General features: G+C 41.7%; 1 protein-coding gene across 3 annotated transcripts in view; it reads left to right on the plus strand.

Annotated features, from left to right (window-relative positions):
• Positions 1 to 1,930: 1,930 nt before the first annotated feature.
• The window catches only part of LOC106578615 (receptor-type tyrosine-protein phosphatase N2), a 284,623-nt gene continuing 269,976 nt past the window's right edge, over positions 1,931 to 16,577 (plus strand). Inside the window, exon 1 of one of the 3 annotated variants that reach the window (XM_082965664.1) lies at positions 1,931 to 2,232. In XM_082965664.1, the coding sequence (XP_082821790.1) occupies positions 2,151 to 2,232 (82 nt within the window). In that variant the 5' untranslated portion in view covers positions 1,931 to 2,150. The remainder of the gene's footprint in view (positions 2,233 to 16,577) is intronic. The other 2 variants (XM_014157619.3, XM_045702162.2) reach the window with 2 other exon arrangements.

Consider the following 16,577-nt stretch of genomic DNA (forward strand, 5'->3'; position numbering starts at 1 on the left):
CTTCTATCATTCTATATGGGCTTCGATCTAAAAGGTAGCTAGCAAATGTGAAACGGATTGCAGTGACAAGAGTTGACAGCTGTATGAGTTCACCATTTACACAACATATGCCGCAACCTTTTGTAATTTTAATCGTTTGTTTCATATTGGCTGGCTTCTAACAATAGCTGAATTTGCAAAGCTAGTGAGCACCAATTCAGTGGTGTTTGCTATAATCTTTGCTACCCGGGTTAAATAAAGGTGAAATAAAATATAGAAATAAAAGTTCCCTTGCGACAATTTAGCTTTTGCAACGAGACCATTAAATATATTTAAAACAATGGTAGAAGAGAGTGTAGTTCTGTTCAGTTTATCGCTAACCTTATCACAGGGACTTTGAAGCACTAACTTACATGCATGCTGATCTTGGAATAAATTGACGATAGCAAAGATTCCATCTTTGACGACGCCACATAAATGGAATAGGTACTAGCTAGCTTAATAGTTAATATTTGCGCGCTAGCTCTGCATATTCAGCTAGTTTGTGTGCGCGATTGACTGGATTAACCTCACATCAGTTACGTGCATTGAGTGCCTTTCAGACAGTAGATACAACCTCTACGTTACCTAGCAAGCTAAGGAACTGGCAGTGGATCAAACCATTGTGAGGCAAAGGGTGGGGGGGTTGCAATCTTTTGAAACTTAAAAACGCGCTATTAAGTGTCTATAATCAGCACAATTGCTTTCATTGCGTATTATTAATATTATTTAAATTACATAGTTATGTTTCAGTGATATATTGGGGGGGACAAATCATCTTTTTCCCAGGATGGGGGGGTCGTGTGTCCCCCCCGTCCCCCCCGGGATTTCCGCCCCTGCCGTAATCAGAATGATGGGTATTTTGAGGGCCCTCGATTTTAATCTAAACAGTAAACAAAAAAGTTGTTTGACCTTAACCCGTTCGGCAATTTCATTGGTCTAATGAAAGCTTCATGCCGCCAAAAAACTGAGCACGTCACAGAATGTTTTTTTTTAAGAAAAAAAATGTGAAAGCGGGAAAAATCCATATATTAGCCGCGTCATTGTTTAAGCCGCGAGGTTCAAAGCGTGGGAAAAAAGTTGCGGCTTATAGTCCGGAATTTACGGTATATTGTAGTGAATTCAGGGGGTAGCCCCGACTGGGACTCGAACCCATCAACTGTCAAGCCAACACCTTAACCATTATGCCAAGAGGTCCGAACTGCTTGATGAAGTTGCAAGGTGTTGTGTCAAGGTTGCTACAATATGCACCTGTTGTTTGAACAATTTGTTGATGGAAATGTAGTTTGTATGCTTTTAGTTATGTTCTATACAACACAAACCCTCCAGACATTTCAATGCATGTATGAACTCTGTATAAACTTGAGTAGCCATGCTATATTGTATGGTATTTTAGAATTATCCTGCCACTGTTTATACAGCCTTACAATAAAAAAATAAATATATTAACTTGTTTTTCAGATGCTGAGTCCAACTATAAATGTGCTAATTTACTTTACTGTTAGTGCACTACTTTTGGCCCAGTTTCCCAAAAGCATCTTAAGGCATATGGTTCTAAAGATGAACTTAGCTTTAAGATACCTTTGGGAAACCATGCCCAGGTCAATAGTTGTGCACTATATATGGGAAAGGGTTCCACTTGCGATGTAATTTAAATCCATTCGTTCTCCTTCCAGCTGGTGTTTGAACCCTGGTGCCAGTTAACTGGCTTTCTGCGATAGACTTCCCTCGTGCCCACTTGGACTTATTGGTATTGCATTTATTTTTATCTCTATATTGCCTACTCTCGAGCTTTATTTCATTAACTTCTACTATTTTCGTGGTGAGACTGGCTAACCATTAATTATTGCGCACTGTGGGTGCAAGCTCAGAGACCATGCACGGGGCCCCTCGCCATGTGTTTGACGTCAGAACCTAGGAGGGGCGCCTTCTGAAGGTTGCTGTCCGCGTGCTGAATCCTGACGCGACTGCGGAAGAGAAGTGGCGGACCCGAGAAATTGCTCTGCAAATCTTGTCATATTTTCACTTCCACTCGCAATTATCGCATCCATAAATTTTGGACCATCCTGTATTTAACACTGACACGATTATGGTTTAGCAAAGGTGTGCAATGGATTAGATTAGGTAGAGTAATGGATTCGCCGTGTTCCATCATCTTCGCTGTGTTGGCTCTTTGCCTGTCTCTTCCAACTACCTCCGCTGACAGCAAATTTGGTAAGTTGACAGTGGTTCACGGTCAATATATAGCCATTTGTATATATAAAAAAAACATACTTACCTGCCCAGGTGTTGCATTTCGAAAGACAGGCTTTTAAACCACCATATGGTCTGGAAATGGGCTTTGGAAAAAGCTAGCGTTAACGTCTTACTTTCCATGACAAATGTTTTTCTAATGTTCTGTTTATTACTCAAAAAAGGAAAATCATAAGGTGTCAGGAAAAGTGTCTTCGGGACATGAACTGGATAAGAGCATCTGCTAACTAAAATGTACATTTTAGTGAGTGTCCCAGATTTAATTATGAAAATAATTAACTATAATACCTGTAGTCTCTCGTGACATCCTGATTCTGGGTGCCGAGATTATACAACGCTTTAGGTCATTATCTATTCTGTTAGACAAGACCCACCACCTTGTGTTTTCAGGATGAACATGTTTTTAAAAGGGGGCAATCTGGGAATCGAAAAACAAAGCTGCCACCCTAGCACTTGTTTTGTTAAGCAGCTGAGAGATGGAGCTGGAGAAATGTAACCACTATGTAATTCATATACAGATTTATGGATCCAAGGGTTAACCATCGATGAGATCACAACTATATAGTTTTAACCATGTTTTGAAGCTATACCGTGGTTGATTACAATTACATTGTTTACAAACAATGGTGTAAAAACATTAAGGCAGTTATATACAATTTTAAATATTACATTTTGTAACACTTTTCACAACACCTTAAGTGTGTGCCCTCAGGCCACTACTCTACTACCGCATATCTACAATGCAAAATCTATGTGTACCTGTGTGTAAAGTGTGTCTGAACTAAGTTGAACTAAGCTAATGACATGAGGCATTTATAATTTACATTCTTCAATAATCAATGGCTATATGTTAATTTAAAAGTAAAAAAATAGATGTACCAATCCCAGACAACGATGTGTGGCCTGGGTGGCCCATGAGTTTGATGACATAATTCTAAAAACATACTACATGACATCTACTATGTGATTTGTAAGCATTTTGTTTTTTTTCCTTTTTCTAGAGACAGATTTCCTTAATGGCATGGTAGTAATCTCTAAAAGGACAGCACATACACTTTCTTGATTTATTTCAGTCTTGGCAGGGAAATCTGCCTTCATATTTTGATTGGTTTTCCCTGCCTTGCCCCAGTTTAACACTCAGTAAATGCCAGAGTGTAACATTTTGAAGCTATTGTGGATAAATGGGCCCTTCTGTTGAGGTTTGCCTTGCCGTACAGAGACTGTAGGGTTATTACCAGATGGAATAGACCTTAATCAAGGGGTGTGTGTTTCTGGTACCCCTGTCAGATTGATAAGCAGGGATGCCGTCATCTCACAGGATCCTGCATCAGCGTGTGTAGTGTCTGTGTGGGACTGGTGACCTGAGGTATCATCCTCTCTCTGAACCAGGACCAGTCATGAAGTTGAGTCAGACGCCATCTGTACGTTTGGAAAGTGCTAACGGTTTTTTTGTTTTACGCTTCTCTCTGTCTATCTTGTACTGTCTGTCTTCCCACTCCTTTCTGTGTAGGCCTCTCGATCTAATTCCCTCTGACTGTTGGTCTCTCACCTTGTTTCTATCTGTGCCAGTCTAACACTATTGTAAGGAACCTACACAATCCTCAGTTAAGCTCTTATGGAGAAAGACTGTTGCTAAAATGTTGTGAAATTAATAGAATTATGGAGAAAGAATGTTGCTAAAATGTTGTGAAATTAATAGGAATAGGAAGGGGAATGGTACAGCATTCAAGATAACAGTATTGACTCTGGAGACAGTATTGACTCTGTCAGCATCCCAAATGGCATCCTATTCCCTATGTAGTTTGCACCACTTTTGACCAAAGCCCATAGTAGTGCATTTTACATAGGGAATAGGATGCCATTTGGACTGCAGGCTCTGTCTCAGTTAATCCTGAATGAGTCAGCCGTGTTCCATCAGAGAATTCTACACAACCATTAGAGAATCCCCCTCATTGTTAAAATTCATACTTGTGTTAAAAAAAAGGAAATATTTCTGGGGGTGGTCTCCATCATCAGTGTCTGTGGACTGCCTGGGTGGTTGAGACAGTTATTGTTTTTAATGAGTCCCAGTGTGCCTTGCACTGTGTCGCCGGGAAGTGCCCTGATTGGTTTCATCAAAGAGCGCATTTCATTCCGTCGGGCTTGTGTTGTGTAGCCTACTGTGGATCTGAGTGGGTCTACTGTATCATCTGTATGTGTGTTATGACACCAAATAGCACAGGGCAGCTCTGAAAAAAAGGAGTGGGAGGTAGAGAAGTAATATCCAAGCAGCTATAAATATCACTTACTTGAAGAGCTAAACAAAGGCCGAGAGGGGAATTAATAACCCTGGATGCAGGATCAGAGTATAGAGAGACTGTTCGATAACAGAGCTGCAGGTGATCAGCCTAGCAAATTACTTGTTCTTTTTTTCCTTCAATAGATATAGACTACTGAACAGATAGAGAGTATTAGTGGCGACAGACAGAGGTTGTGTCAAAGGGCAGTAAGCGAGATTCATTCCTATGCGGCATATCCTATGGATCCTGGTCAAAAGTAGTGCACTATATAGGGGAAAAAGGTGGCATTTGGGGTGCTGACATAGTTCATGGTTTCTATCTCATCAGACCACCTGGAAGGATTGCATGCTTCAGTTTAGGGAGCCATAAGCTTTGCAACTCACACAAGCATGACTAGAAAGTAATTAGACAGAGGAGATGCAGAAGTAAATAAATCTAGGTATGGTTGGGATTTATTTGGCATAGGGGATTGTTCATGCATAGTCTACGTTCGTTGAGCCTCTTGCTGGTTTAACTGGAGAGCTCATGGCCGAGGTGTGTGTCGAGTGAATAATGGCTGCTATGACACCGTAGCCATCTTCAAAGTCTGCTGTCTCTCTGTTCAATGTGCTCTGCTGTCGTCAACCTTATCTCCTAATACATCCAGACAAGTTTTGCTTTGATTCATTGGCTTCGCTCTATCGCCACTAGCCATGGGCATCTGTCATCCCACAAATCTATTCAGTCAATGGTGGGGACGTTACGTTGCAGTGCTTATAAATCATCTCAGTGGATAGAGATGTGACATGAACGGCTGGATAGAGATGTGGGTACAATATGTGTGTTTATTTTCGGATTGGCTCAGACACAATGACGGTCAGTGCCGTTTAATATGATGATTTTATTTTTTCATGAGCATGGCCTTATTTCTCTTACAGCATTTTGGATGACTGTCATTCATATTCCACTCACCCAATTCAATGTAACAGTGATAGGTTTAGGATACTACATGATACTTGAATTTTCCCTATTCCCATCTTGAGGTTGCTACAACCTAGCCTATGAATGAAAGTTTACAACGTAGGTGCACACAGGTCGAGAGACACATTTGAGGTAACAGACAGTGACATCCACAACTTCCTTACATTAGTTCAAGAGTTTCTATTGGCCAAATTCAAGCATGTTTATCCCAGTTCAGTTCCGTTTGCTTCAGTGTAAGGAACGTTTTTCAACAGAATCGGCGGGAATGAATACACGCGTAAACAAACAGCCACGTTAGATTCATTCTTGCATCCATGCGCTCTCCCTCCTCTCACAACTTCCCTTCGCTTGTGGACTTCAATGCACAACACATCAGCTCTATGTGACCAGGCGGAAAAAAAACCTTTCCAAGTCAAACAGCTACATTGTTATCACTATATTCGCTAAAGTAAGGTCATGGTCAGCATAGCTAATATAGCTAGCGCGTTAGTAACGTTACAGTATAGTCAGTAAGCAGTTACACCGGCGGCAATAAAATAGTAAAACCAAAAGCTTACCTTGACTTGGAAGAGTTCCAGTGTTGTGTTGGAAAGTCAGCCAGAGCTGACTTTTGCTAGCTAAGTATGTGAAACTGATCTATAGAAACTCTATATAAACTTATCTCTTGCTTCTCCTTCAATTTTGGAATAAATTAATATGTTAAACTATTGTCTTTCTCTTTGAGTCAACTACTCACCACATTTTATGCACTGCAGTGCTAGCTAGCTGTAGTTTATGCTTTCAGTACTAGATTAATTCTCTGATCCTTTGATTGGGTGGATAACATGTCAGTTCATGTTGCGAGTGTTTATTTTTTTTGTTTTTTTTGTTTCACCTTTATTTAACCAGGTAGGCTAGTTGAGAACAAGTTCTAATTTACAACTGCGACCTAGCCAAGATAAAGCACAGCAGTTCGGCACAAACAACAACACAGAGTTACACATGGAATAAACAAACATACAGTCAATAATACAGTAGAAAAAAGAAAAATCTATATACAGTGAGTGCAAATGAGATAAGGGAGTTAAGGCAATAAATAGGCCATGGTGGCGAAGTAATTACAATTTAGCAATTAGACACTGGAATGGTAGATGTGCAGAAGATGAATGTGCAAGTCGAGATACTGGGGTGCAAAGGAGCAAGATAAATAAATAAATACAGTATGGTGATGAGGTAGTTGGATGGGCTGTTTACAGATGGGCTATGTACAGGTGCAGTGATCTGTGAGCTGCTCTGACAGCTGGTGCTTAAAGCTAGTGAGGGAGATATGAGTCTCCAGCTTCAGAGATTTTTGCAGTTCGTTCCAGTCATTGGCAGCAGAGAACTGGAAGGAAAGGCGGCCAAAGGAGAAATTGGCTTTGGGGGTGATCAGTGAGATATACCTGCTGGAGCGCGTGATACGGGTGGGTGCTGCTATGGTGACCAGTGAGCTGAGATAAGGCGGGGCTTTACCTAGCAGAGACCTGTAGATGACCTGGAGCCAGTGGGTTTGGCGACGAGTATGAAGCGATGGCCAGCCAACGAGAGCGTACAGGTCACAGTGGTGGGTAATATATGGGGCTTTGGTGACAAAACGGATGTGTGATAGACTGCATCCAATTTGTTGAGTAGAGTGTTTGAGGCTATTTTATAGATGACATCACCGAAGTCGAGGACCGGAAGATTTGTAGGGGTCCAGGTTTTGCAGTTCTTTAAGAACATCAGCTATCTGGATCTGGGTGAAGGAGAAATGGGGGAGACTTGGGCGAGTTGCTGTGGGGAGTGCAGGGCTGTTGACCGGGGTAGTGGTAGCCAGGTGGAAAGCATGGCCAGCCGTAGAAAAATGCTTGTTGAAATTCTCAATTATAGTGGATTTATTAGTGGTGACAATGTTTCCTAGCCTCACTGCAGTGGGCAGCTGGGAGGAGGTGCTCTTATTCTCCATGGACTTTACAGTGTCCCAGAACGTTTTTGAGTTTGTGCTACAGGATGCACATTTCTGCTTGAAAAAGCTTGCCTTAGCTTTCCTAACTGCCTGTGTATATTTGTTCCTAACTTCCCTGAAAAGTTGCATATCACGGGGGTTATTCGATGCTAATGCAAAACGCCACAGGATGTTTTTGTGCTGGTCAAGGGCAGTCAGGTCTGGAAAGAACCAAGGGCTATATCTGTTCCTGGTTCTACATTTTTTAAAAGGGACATGCTTATTTAAGATGGAGAGGAAGGCACTTTTAAAGAATGACCAGGCATCCTCTACTGACTGGATGAGGTCAATATCCTTCCAGGATACCCGGGCCAGGTCGATTAGGAAGGCCTGCTTGCTGAAGTGTTTTAGGGTGCGTTTGATAGTGATGAGGGGTGGTTGTTTGACCACAGACCCGTTACAGATGCAGGCAATGAGGCAGTGATCACTGAGATCTTGGTTGAAAACAGCAGAGGTATATTTGGAGGGGAAGTTAGTTAGGATGATATCTATGAGGGTGCCCATGTTTACGGATTTGGGGTTGTACCCGGTGGGTTCATTGAAAATTTGTGAGAGATTGAGGGCATCAAGCTTAGATTGTAGGATGGCCGGGGTGTTAAGCATGTCCCAGTTTAGGTCACCTAGCAGCACAAGCTCTGAAGATAGATGGGGGACAATCAGTTCACATGTGGTTTCCAGGGCACAGCTGGTGGCAGAGTGTGGTCTATAGCAAGCGGCAACAGTGAGAGACTTGTTTCTGGAAAGGTGGATTTTTAAAAGTAGAAGCTCGAATTGTTTGGGTACAGACCTGGATAGTAAGACAGAACTCTGCAGGCTATCTCTGCAGTAGATTGCAACTCCGCCCCCTTTGGCAGTTCTATCTTGTCGGAAAATGTTATAGTTAGGGATGGAAATTTCAGGGTTTTGGTGGTCTTCCTGAGCCAGGATTCAGACACGGCTAGGACATCCGGGTTGGCAGAGTGTGCTAGGGCAGTGAATAAAACAAACTTAGGGAGGAGGCTTCTAATGTTAACATGCATGAAACTAAGGCTTCTATGGTTACAGAAGTCAACAAATGATAGCGCCTGGGGAATGGGAGTGGAGCTAGGCACTGCAGGGCCTGGATTAACCTCCACATCAGTGTTCTGATAGGTTGGAGGACCTCATCTGGAAATTATCATAATTACTGTGTAACTCTATGGGAGGGGGTGATAACCATGAGCCGCCTAGGTTTTGTATTGAAATAAATGTACCCAGAGTAGGATGGACGCTAGCTGTCCTCCGGCTACACCATGGTGCTAGCCTACAGAGTGCTGTTAATTAAGGCTACTGTAGACCTTTGCAAAATAGTGTGTTTTAATGAATTATTTGGTGATGTGATAATATTTAGTATAGCTTTATTTAAAAATGATTTCTTTTTAAATGTTTTACAATTTCTTTTTAAATTAAATTCACTGAGGAGGATGGTACTCCCCTTCCTCCTCTGAGGAGCCTCCACTGCAGATATCCTCCCAAGCTAGGTTGCTTCCCATATGAAACCCAATAAAGACCCCATCTTAACTAGGTTTTGTTTTCTTGCTGTTGCCTGTGTTTTCAGGTGCAGGGTGAAGTTGCCCCTAGATGCTGATAATGGGTCAGTTTAGCATTTTCCCCGCTAATGGTTAAGGTTAGGATTGAGAAAGGGCAATTTATCATAGATCTGTACCTGGGGAAAACTTTGCCTCAGTGCTGTTTTCATTGGTAGTTCCCCTGTTGCCACGGCACCCCAGTCAGTCTCAGAGGACAAATCCGACCTGTGTTGTCCTTGTTGTTATTCCTCTCAGAGGTCACTGAGAAAGCTGTAGACACAGGTGTGTGAAAGAGTATGTCTCAAGGTTAAAGATCACAACTTGTAATATATTTTTAACAAGGTTTAATCATGCTTAATAAAAAGTTACAACGTTTAGCTCTTGTCGCTCGTCATCTAGCTAACTATCACTTCTAGCTAGCCTAGCAGTCTCAGTCCGGATGTCAACATAACTTCCGTTACAATGTGCATTTCTAGTTGTAGTCTTTTAACTACACTGTAAGACGTTTCTATAATTTGTACAGCAAAACACTGTCGAATGCACCTTTAAAATACTGTAAATGCAGCAATACTGTAGATTGCACTGCATTATGGGTAAAATGCTGAAAAATACTGTTGGAATTGGAAGCCTCCTGTAAAAATGACTATAACACACTGTTTGTTTACAGTAGCTTATGCCTCCTGTACATTGTAATTGCCTACAAATTATCCGTTTCAGGTGCCAACCTCATGTTGTCAGTTGAGACACAGACTATTTTAGTATTTTGAAGCCGCTGTGAAATGGAAGAATATTTTCAGCAGCTGCTGGGTATGTACTTTGACTTGTTTATAAGTATCTCTATTTCTAGCCAACATTGAATTTATGCATGTTTTCTTTGCTAACCTTGCTAGCTAGCTGACAATCGTTTCGGTCTTTAAACTTCTCGTAAATGTCTTGCTGACCCAAATAATAATTGTTGTGATAGGCCTCGCTGTACCACAGATTCTGAGTGCCATAGAGAATAAACTGAGCGCAGATTCATGACTGTCAAGTTATCACCATTACTACAGACAAAACGGCTTGTTTCTAGCAGTTCAAAAGATATCACCCATATTACCGGTGTAACATATATTTTTCGGATTGACTGTCCCGCATTTTACACAAAAGCCAGTCGTGGACCGTTAAACTACTAACGAGCCGCTAAAGCCGATGCGAATGACCAGTGCTTCGATGTTGTGTACTGACCGAAGGTGCTTTCCACTGGGCAGCATATCAGCGTTGCCGGCGGTAGCTATTAAGGTGGCCAATGTCCCCCCCAGGATTATATTTCAAGTAGGATAGCAGTCTACACAAGAAATAACGAATATTGGTAGCCATCTAGATGTCCCTGTGACACAGTCTACTCAATGGGGAGAGCTTGAACGGTAATAACACCGTGAGACAGTGTCTTTATTAGCTGTCACAACTCTGTGTGATTCTGTGCACTCGGCTCTCAGCTGCGCAACATACAGTGCCTTCGGAAGTTTTCAGACCCTTTGACTTTTTCCACATTTTGTTACGTTACAGCCTTATTCTAAAATGGATTATATATATTTATTTTTCTTAGCAATGTACACACAATACCCCATAATGCCAAACCAAAAACAGGTTTTTAGATATTTTTACAGATGAATCAATAATAAAAAACAGAAATACTTTATTTACATAATTATTTAGAACCTTTGCTATGAGACTCAAACTTGATCTCTGGTGCATCCTGTTTCCATTGATCATCCTTGAAATGTTTTGCCAACTTGATTGGAGTCCACCTGTGGTAAATTCAATTGATTTGACATGATTTGGAAAGGCACACACCTGCCTATATAAGGTCCCACAGTTGACAGTGCATTTCAGAGTAAAAACCAAGCAATGAAGTTGAAGGAATTGTCCATAGAGCTCCGAGACAGAATTGTGTCGAGGCACAGATCTGGGGAAGGGTACCAAAAAAGTTCTGCAGCATTGAAGGTCCTCAAGAACACAGTGGCATTCTTAAATGGAAAAAGTTTGGAACCACCAAGACTCTTCCTAGAGCTGGCCGCCCGGCCAAACTTAGAAATCGGGGGAGAAGGGCCTTGGTCAGGGAGGTGACCAAGAACCCGATGGTCATTCAGACAGAGCTCTAGAGTTCCTCTGTGGAGATGGAAGAGCCTTCCAGAAGGACAACCATCTCTGCAGCACTCCACAAATCAGGCCTTCATGGTTGAGTGGCCAGATGGAAGCCACTCCTCAGTAAAAGGCACCTGACAGCCCACTTGGAGTTTGACAAAAGGCTCCTAAAGACTCTCAGACCATGAGAAACAAGATTCTTTGGTCTGATGAAACCAAGATTGAACTCTTTGGCCTGAATGCCAAGTGTCACGTCTGAAGGAAACCTGCCACCATCCCTATGGTGAAGCATGGTGGTGGCAGCATCATGCTGTGGGTATGTTTTTCAGCGGCAGCGACTGGGAGACTAGTCACGATAGAGGCAAAGATGAAGGGAGCAAAGTACAGCGAGATCAATGATGAAAACCTTCTCCAGAGCGCTCAGGACCCCAGACTTCGGTGAAGGTTCACCTTCCAACAGGACAACGACCCTCAGCACACAGCCAAGAGCAGGAGTGGCTCCGGGACAAGTCTCTGAATGTCTTTGAGTGGCCCAGCCAGAGCCCGGAGTTGAATCCCATCGAACATCTCTAGAGAGACCTGAAAATAGCTGTGCAGCAATGCTCCCCATCCAACCTGACAGAGCTTGAGAGGATCTGCAGAGAAGAATGGGAGAAATTCCCCAAATACAGGTGTGCCAAGCTTGTAGCGTCATACCCAAGAAGACTTGATGCTGTAATCGCTGCCAAAGGCGCTTCAACAAAGTACTGAGTAATACTGAGTAATACTGAGTAAAGGGTCGGAATACTTATGTAAATGTCATGTGTGATTGAAGATTATTTTCTTTAAATCAATAGAATAAGGCTGTAACGTAACAAAATGTTGAAAAAGTCAAGGGGTCTGAATACTTTCCGAAGGCATTGTAGGTTAAGTCATTGTTTTGCTGGCCAGGAGTGACCTTTTAGCCTATCCCAACTAACCATGTGTTTAATTTAAACAACATTGTTCCATAATGTTATAGTATTAGCTTAACCTGTTCACTTTACCAGTAGTAAGCTATTTGGTGGCACAGAAAGAAATGACAATATCTGTTAAAATTGTCTGGTAAAATAATCTCTGGTATTGTGTAGGCTATAGCAATGTTTTATTAGTTAGCTAGGGTTTGAAGTAGGTGCATCTAGCTGACTTTTTAGTATTTTTTTCAATACCTCAGTTGATTTCATAAACCATATTGGATATGGCTGTACAGGTTCCTGGTTCGAATCAACCAAGATGATGAAACCTGAAGATGGGACAAAGTGCATGAGAAGGTGGCCCAGAGAATGCCAACTGTTCTCAACCCCTCCATTGCTCCATTCTTCCAAGAGCTCACTGAGTTTGAATGAAGACCTCTAGTGAGGTAAGTACACACATACACGACACCAGCTTGAGCCCAGCTTTCACCTGTCTGAACCCCCTTACCCCAATAGAGTTGCACATGATCATTGATCCGAATCCCAATTTTGAACTCCATCTCCCTCTCTCTCTCTTTGTCTCTCCTACCCCCCCACACACACACAGGCACACAATATCGTTTTTAAATGAGTGTTGTAATGATGCTCTTATTTCGTAACGTGTTAACTGTTGTTACTTCAATTCTGTTGTTCATTTGTTGTTAATGTTGTTACCAATTTTAATAAATGTATTTTATGTACAAATGTATTGTTTTTCTTACAATTAGATTTCAGGGAGAATTTCACTGTACATCTCCAGCATTATCCTGGGAAGAGTTTTCCAGTGTATGAAAGCTGGGCTGAAGCATGTCTCGGGTTACCTCCCAAATGACACCCTATTACCTACAGGATGGCATTTGGGAGGTAATTAGCCTGGGTTTCCCCTATCAACCTTGGTTGACATATTAAATGGGACACCTGTTTTGAATGATCTACCTAGTTAGTGGGTAAATGAGCTAAAGGAACCACTGTAAATGACAGACCCCATGAGGTTATTAATCAGGCAATAATACCCTTCTTTACACACGCATTCAAATGGAAAGCAAATTATATTATGCTCTATGGTGAAATGATGATCACTGAGCAGTTGGTCTGTCATTTGCAAAGCCTGTTTTCATATTTTCAAAATGCCGTCAGCTGCCACATTCAATTGGAGTGTAATTTACCTAACATCATGTTCAACATTTTCAGCTTGCGCCTGTTCTCCAGTGTAATAAATGGTTATTGATTCCAACTAACAAGGAACATGTTATGATAGACCTTGTTCAGTTCCACCAAACCGAGATACAGCTGTTGTAGCATTCCCTTTTCAATATGAATTACAATGCAGTATAATCCAATATTGGATTTGGAAATGGAACCAATGGAAGCCCTGCTCAATATACTTTTCTATAGTCATGAGTCATAAAAGGGCAGATGGGATTCTGAGTCAGCCTTTGAGGTGTAGTACTTGCTCACTCTCTTTGGATTGTTATGTCTTCATTTCTTGTTTAGATTTATTTTTTTATTTGTGATATTGTATTTGCAAGATATTCTACTGCACTGTTGGAGCTAGTAACATAAGCATTTTTGCAGCACCTGCTATAACACCTGCAAATCTGTATAGACAACCAATAAACTTTTATTTGATTGGATTTTGAATAGCAGTAAAACCTCTAAAGCAGGCTGTATATTCAGAGCTTTGGTACTCTGCCACGGATGGTGTGATGGCAGATGAAGCAAAGCCGCTGCTATGAAACCGAGCAAATGCTCTGAGGACTACAGTGTATATTGACATTGAGTGGTTATTGAGACGGGTAGAGAGAGCAAAGCAGCTGTGAAAGGAGGGGATATTTATTATTTAGTTATTTCAGAGACACTAGTGGGGAGATATTCGCCAGCTGCTTTTTGGAGAGAGGACTCTCTGTTCTGAGTGTTCTCGGGTGAGGTCAGGGCTAAATTGAGGTCAGGGCTAAATTCTTCCCTTTAGGTGTAGACAGAGACAGGTTGAGAACAACTGTGTTGTATTCATTAGAGCACACCACAGCAAAATGCTTTGCAATGGAAAACTAAAACGAGTGTTTGTTATTGGACAAGTTCAGGTAGTCCCTCCCTGTTTCAGTCCATTTTCTTCCGTTTGGTGCTTAATGAATACCACCCATATGGCACTCTGGCGCTCTAAAAAACACCAGGCTCAAAACTGATCAGGTGTTCTCGAGGAATCTATTTACTTTCAGGAAGTTGTTGGGTGCTCTAAGAACATAGACATTGATGATGATAGAACCAAAATAAAATCACTCCAATAACACATCTATGCCACATCTTTAGAAAAGCATCACTTATTACTGTGTGGGTAAGAACCTTTATGGTAGCCAACCTTTGGGAATATTTGGGATCTACTATCTAGATTTAACACACAGAATTGTGATAGGGTGCACTACTTTTGACCAGAGCCTTCTGTAATTTATGCATGAAATAAGGAATAGGTTGCCATTTGGGACGTATACAGGGACATTTTTCAGGTATGTCAGTATCATTCCTCCTGACTATCTTGCCTCAGGAGGACTGTGTCCTGGTATTAAGTGTAAATTAGAGGGAGCTGATTAGAGGAGGTCACTCACAAGGTCAGTCCTGTACGGTGGTGTCACTGTGTATAATGAGGACACTAATGTGCTAATAAGCATTCAGGACACTGTGATCCCGTCCCGATATGGCGGCCGGACAGAGGAATTAATCTCTGCAATCCCAGGCCTGATTAAATGCAGTAGTGGATTTGCTGGCGCTATTGATTAACACTCTGGGCCATTTCAGTGTGCACCGCAGAAACAAAATAACTTCCTGTCAGATAGAGCCAGAGTGTCAGACATGATTCTAACACCCGGTATTCAGCTTTCAATAAACAACAGTATTGGTATGTGAGGATTCAGTTGTGGTTAGTTCATAAGAACCAGTCGTATCCCATGCAGAGTGAGTTACAGTAGTGCGTGCTTACATTTATGTATAAGTGGCCGCAGCAGGAAACAGACCTACTATCCTATCCTGGCGTTCAAGGGCCATGCTCTACCAACTGAGCCACACTACTCTGTTAAAAAAATAAAGGTGGAAGTTGGAACCAAATACGGTTCTTTAGAGTGATGCCATAGGGCAACAATTTTAGGCTCTCTGAAGAACCTTAAATGGGATGGTTCTTTAAGAACCATACACAAATCCCAAACCAGAAATGTTTGGGTGATGAGCCTTATTTGCATATTTCCCAGGGTGCTTTTGGAGTGCATTTTAGAGTTCCCAGTAGTTAATATATTATCATAGACATTATATTATTTAAAACAATACATATTTGATAAGGACTTATTTTGAGGGCCTAGTTTTACCCTAATACGGTGGTGTCACGGCTGTGATAAGGAGCGGACCAAAGCGCAGCGTTTTCGTAGTTCCACATCTTTAATTAATAGTGAAACATGATGCAATACATAAATACTTAAACAAACCAGAAAACAACAAACCGTGACGCAGAGGGGAAAAAACACACTACTCAAAATATAATCACCCACAAACAACATGCAGAAACACCCCTCCTAAATATGACCTCCAATTAGAGGCAACGAGGACCAGCTGCCTCCAATTGAAGGTCAACCCAATAAACCCCAACCTAGAAATAGACAAACTAGAACTACAACATAGAAAGAGAAAATATAGAACAAACACAAAAACACCCCCTGTCACGCCCTGACCACTCTACCATAGAAAATAACAACTTATATTGGTCAGGACGTGACAGGTGGCCTGAATATCATAGCTTACTGTCCACATCAGGCCTGGAAGTCACATGATGCTGGCTTGCAAAGTGATGTGTAATTCCTATTGGAATCCAGCCAGAGTGGGGATATCCAACATTTTGCATTTTTATTCACCCACAACCTGCATTCAGAATGACTGCCAGGGTTGGGAAGACTAAGATATGAGACTACGTAAAGTAGGAATGTCAAACACGGCCTGAGGGAAACAAACATCTTCTTCTTTGAGGTTTAACAGTGGTTGGCATCCAATATGTTGCATTACCACCCCGAACTGGATAATACAAATCCATTATACTTTGTGATAGCAAACAAAAAAAATAACACCCTTCAAACTAATCATACACTCATTAAAAACCCACTACACCATTCCACTACTTAGACCCTATTTGCTCCTGCACCATGCCAACGGCCTGGGAGGACGGGACACAACCACTCAACACACCCTGTAACTCTTCTGAAGTCAAATCTCTTGTTCCCAAATATTTCTCTGCAGCTGCCACCACACCTCTATTTTCTGTGATTTCCAATCCATTTCTGCAGTACAGTTAATAACCATTGCTATGAAAGCTAAGAAGTCAACGTTACAGAAGCATTTATCACTCGTTGGCCTATCCCTCTGTGCTGGCACAGATCTACTTCTCACAAGG

Source organism: Salmo salar, chromosome 19, assembly GCF_965601325.2.
Source record: "Salmo salar chromosome 19, fSalSal1, whole genome shotgun sequence".
Classification (NCBI taxonomy): domain Eukaryota; kingdom Metazoa; phylum Chordata; class Actinopteri; order Salmoniformes; family Salmonidae; genus Salmo; species Salmo salar.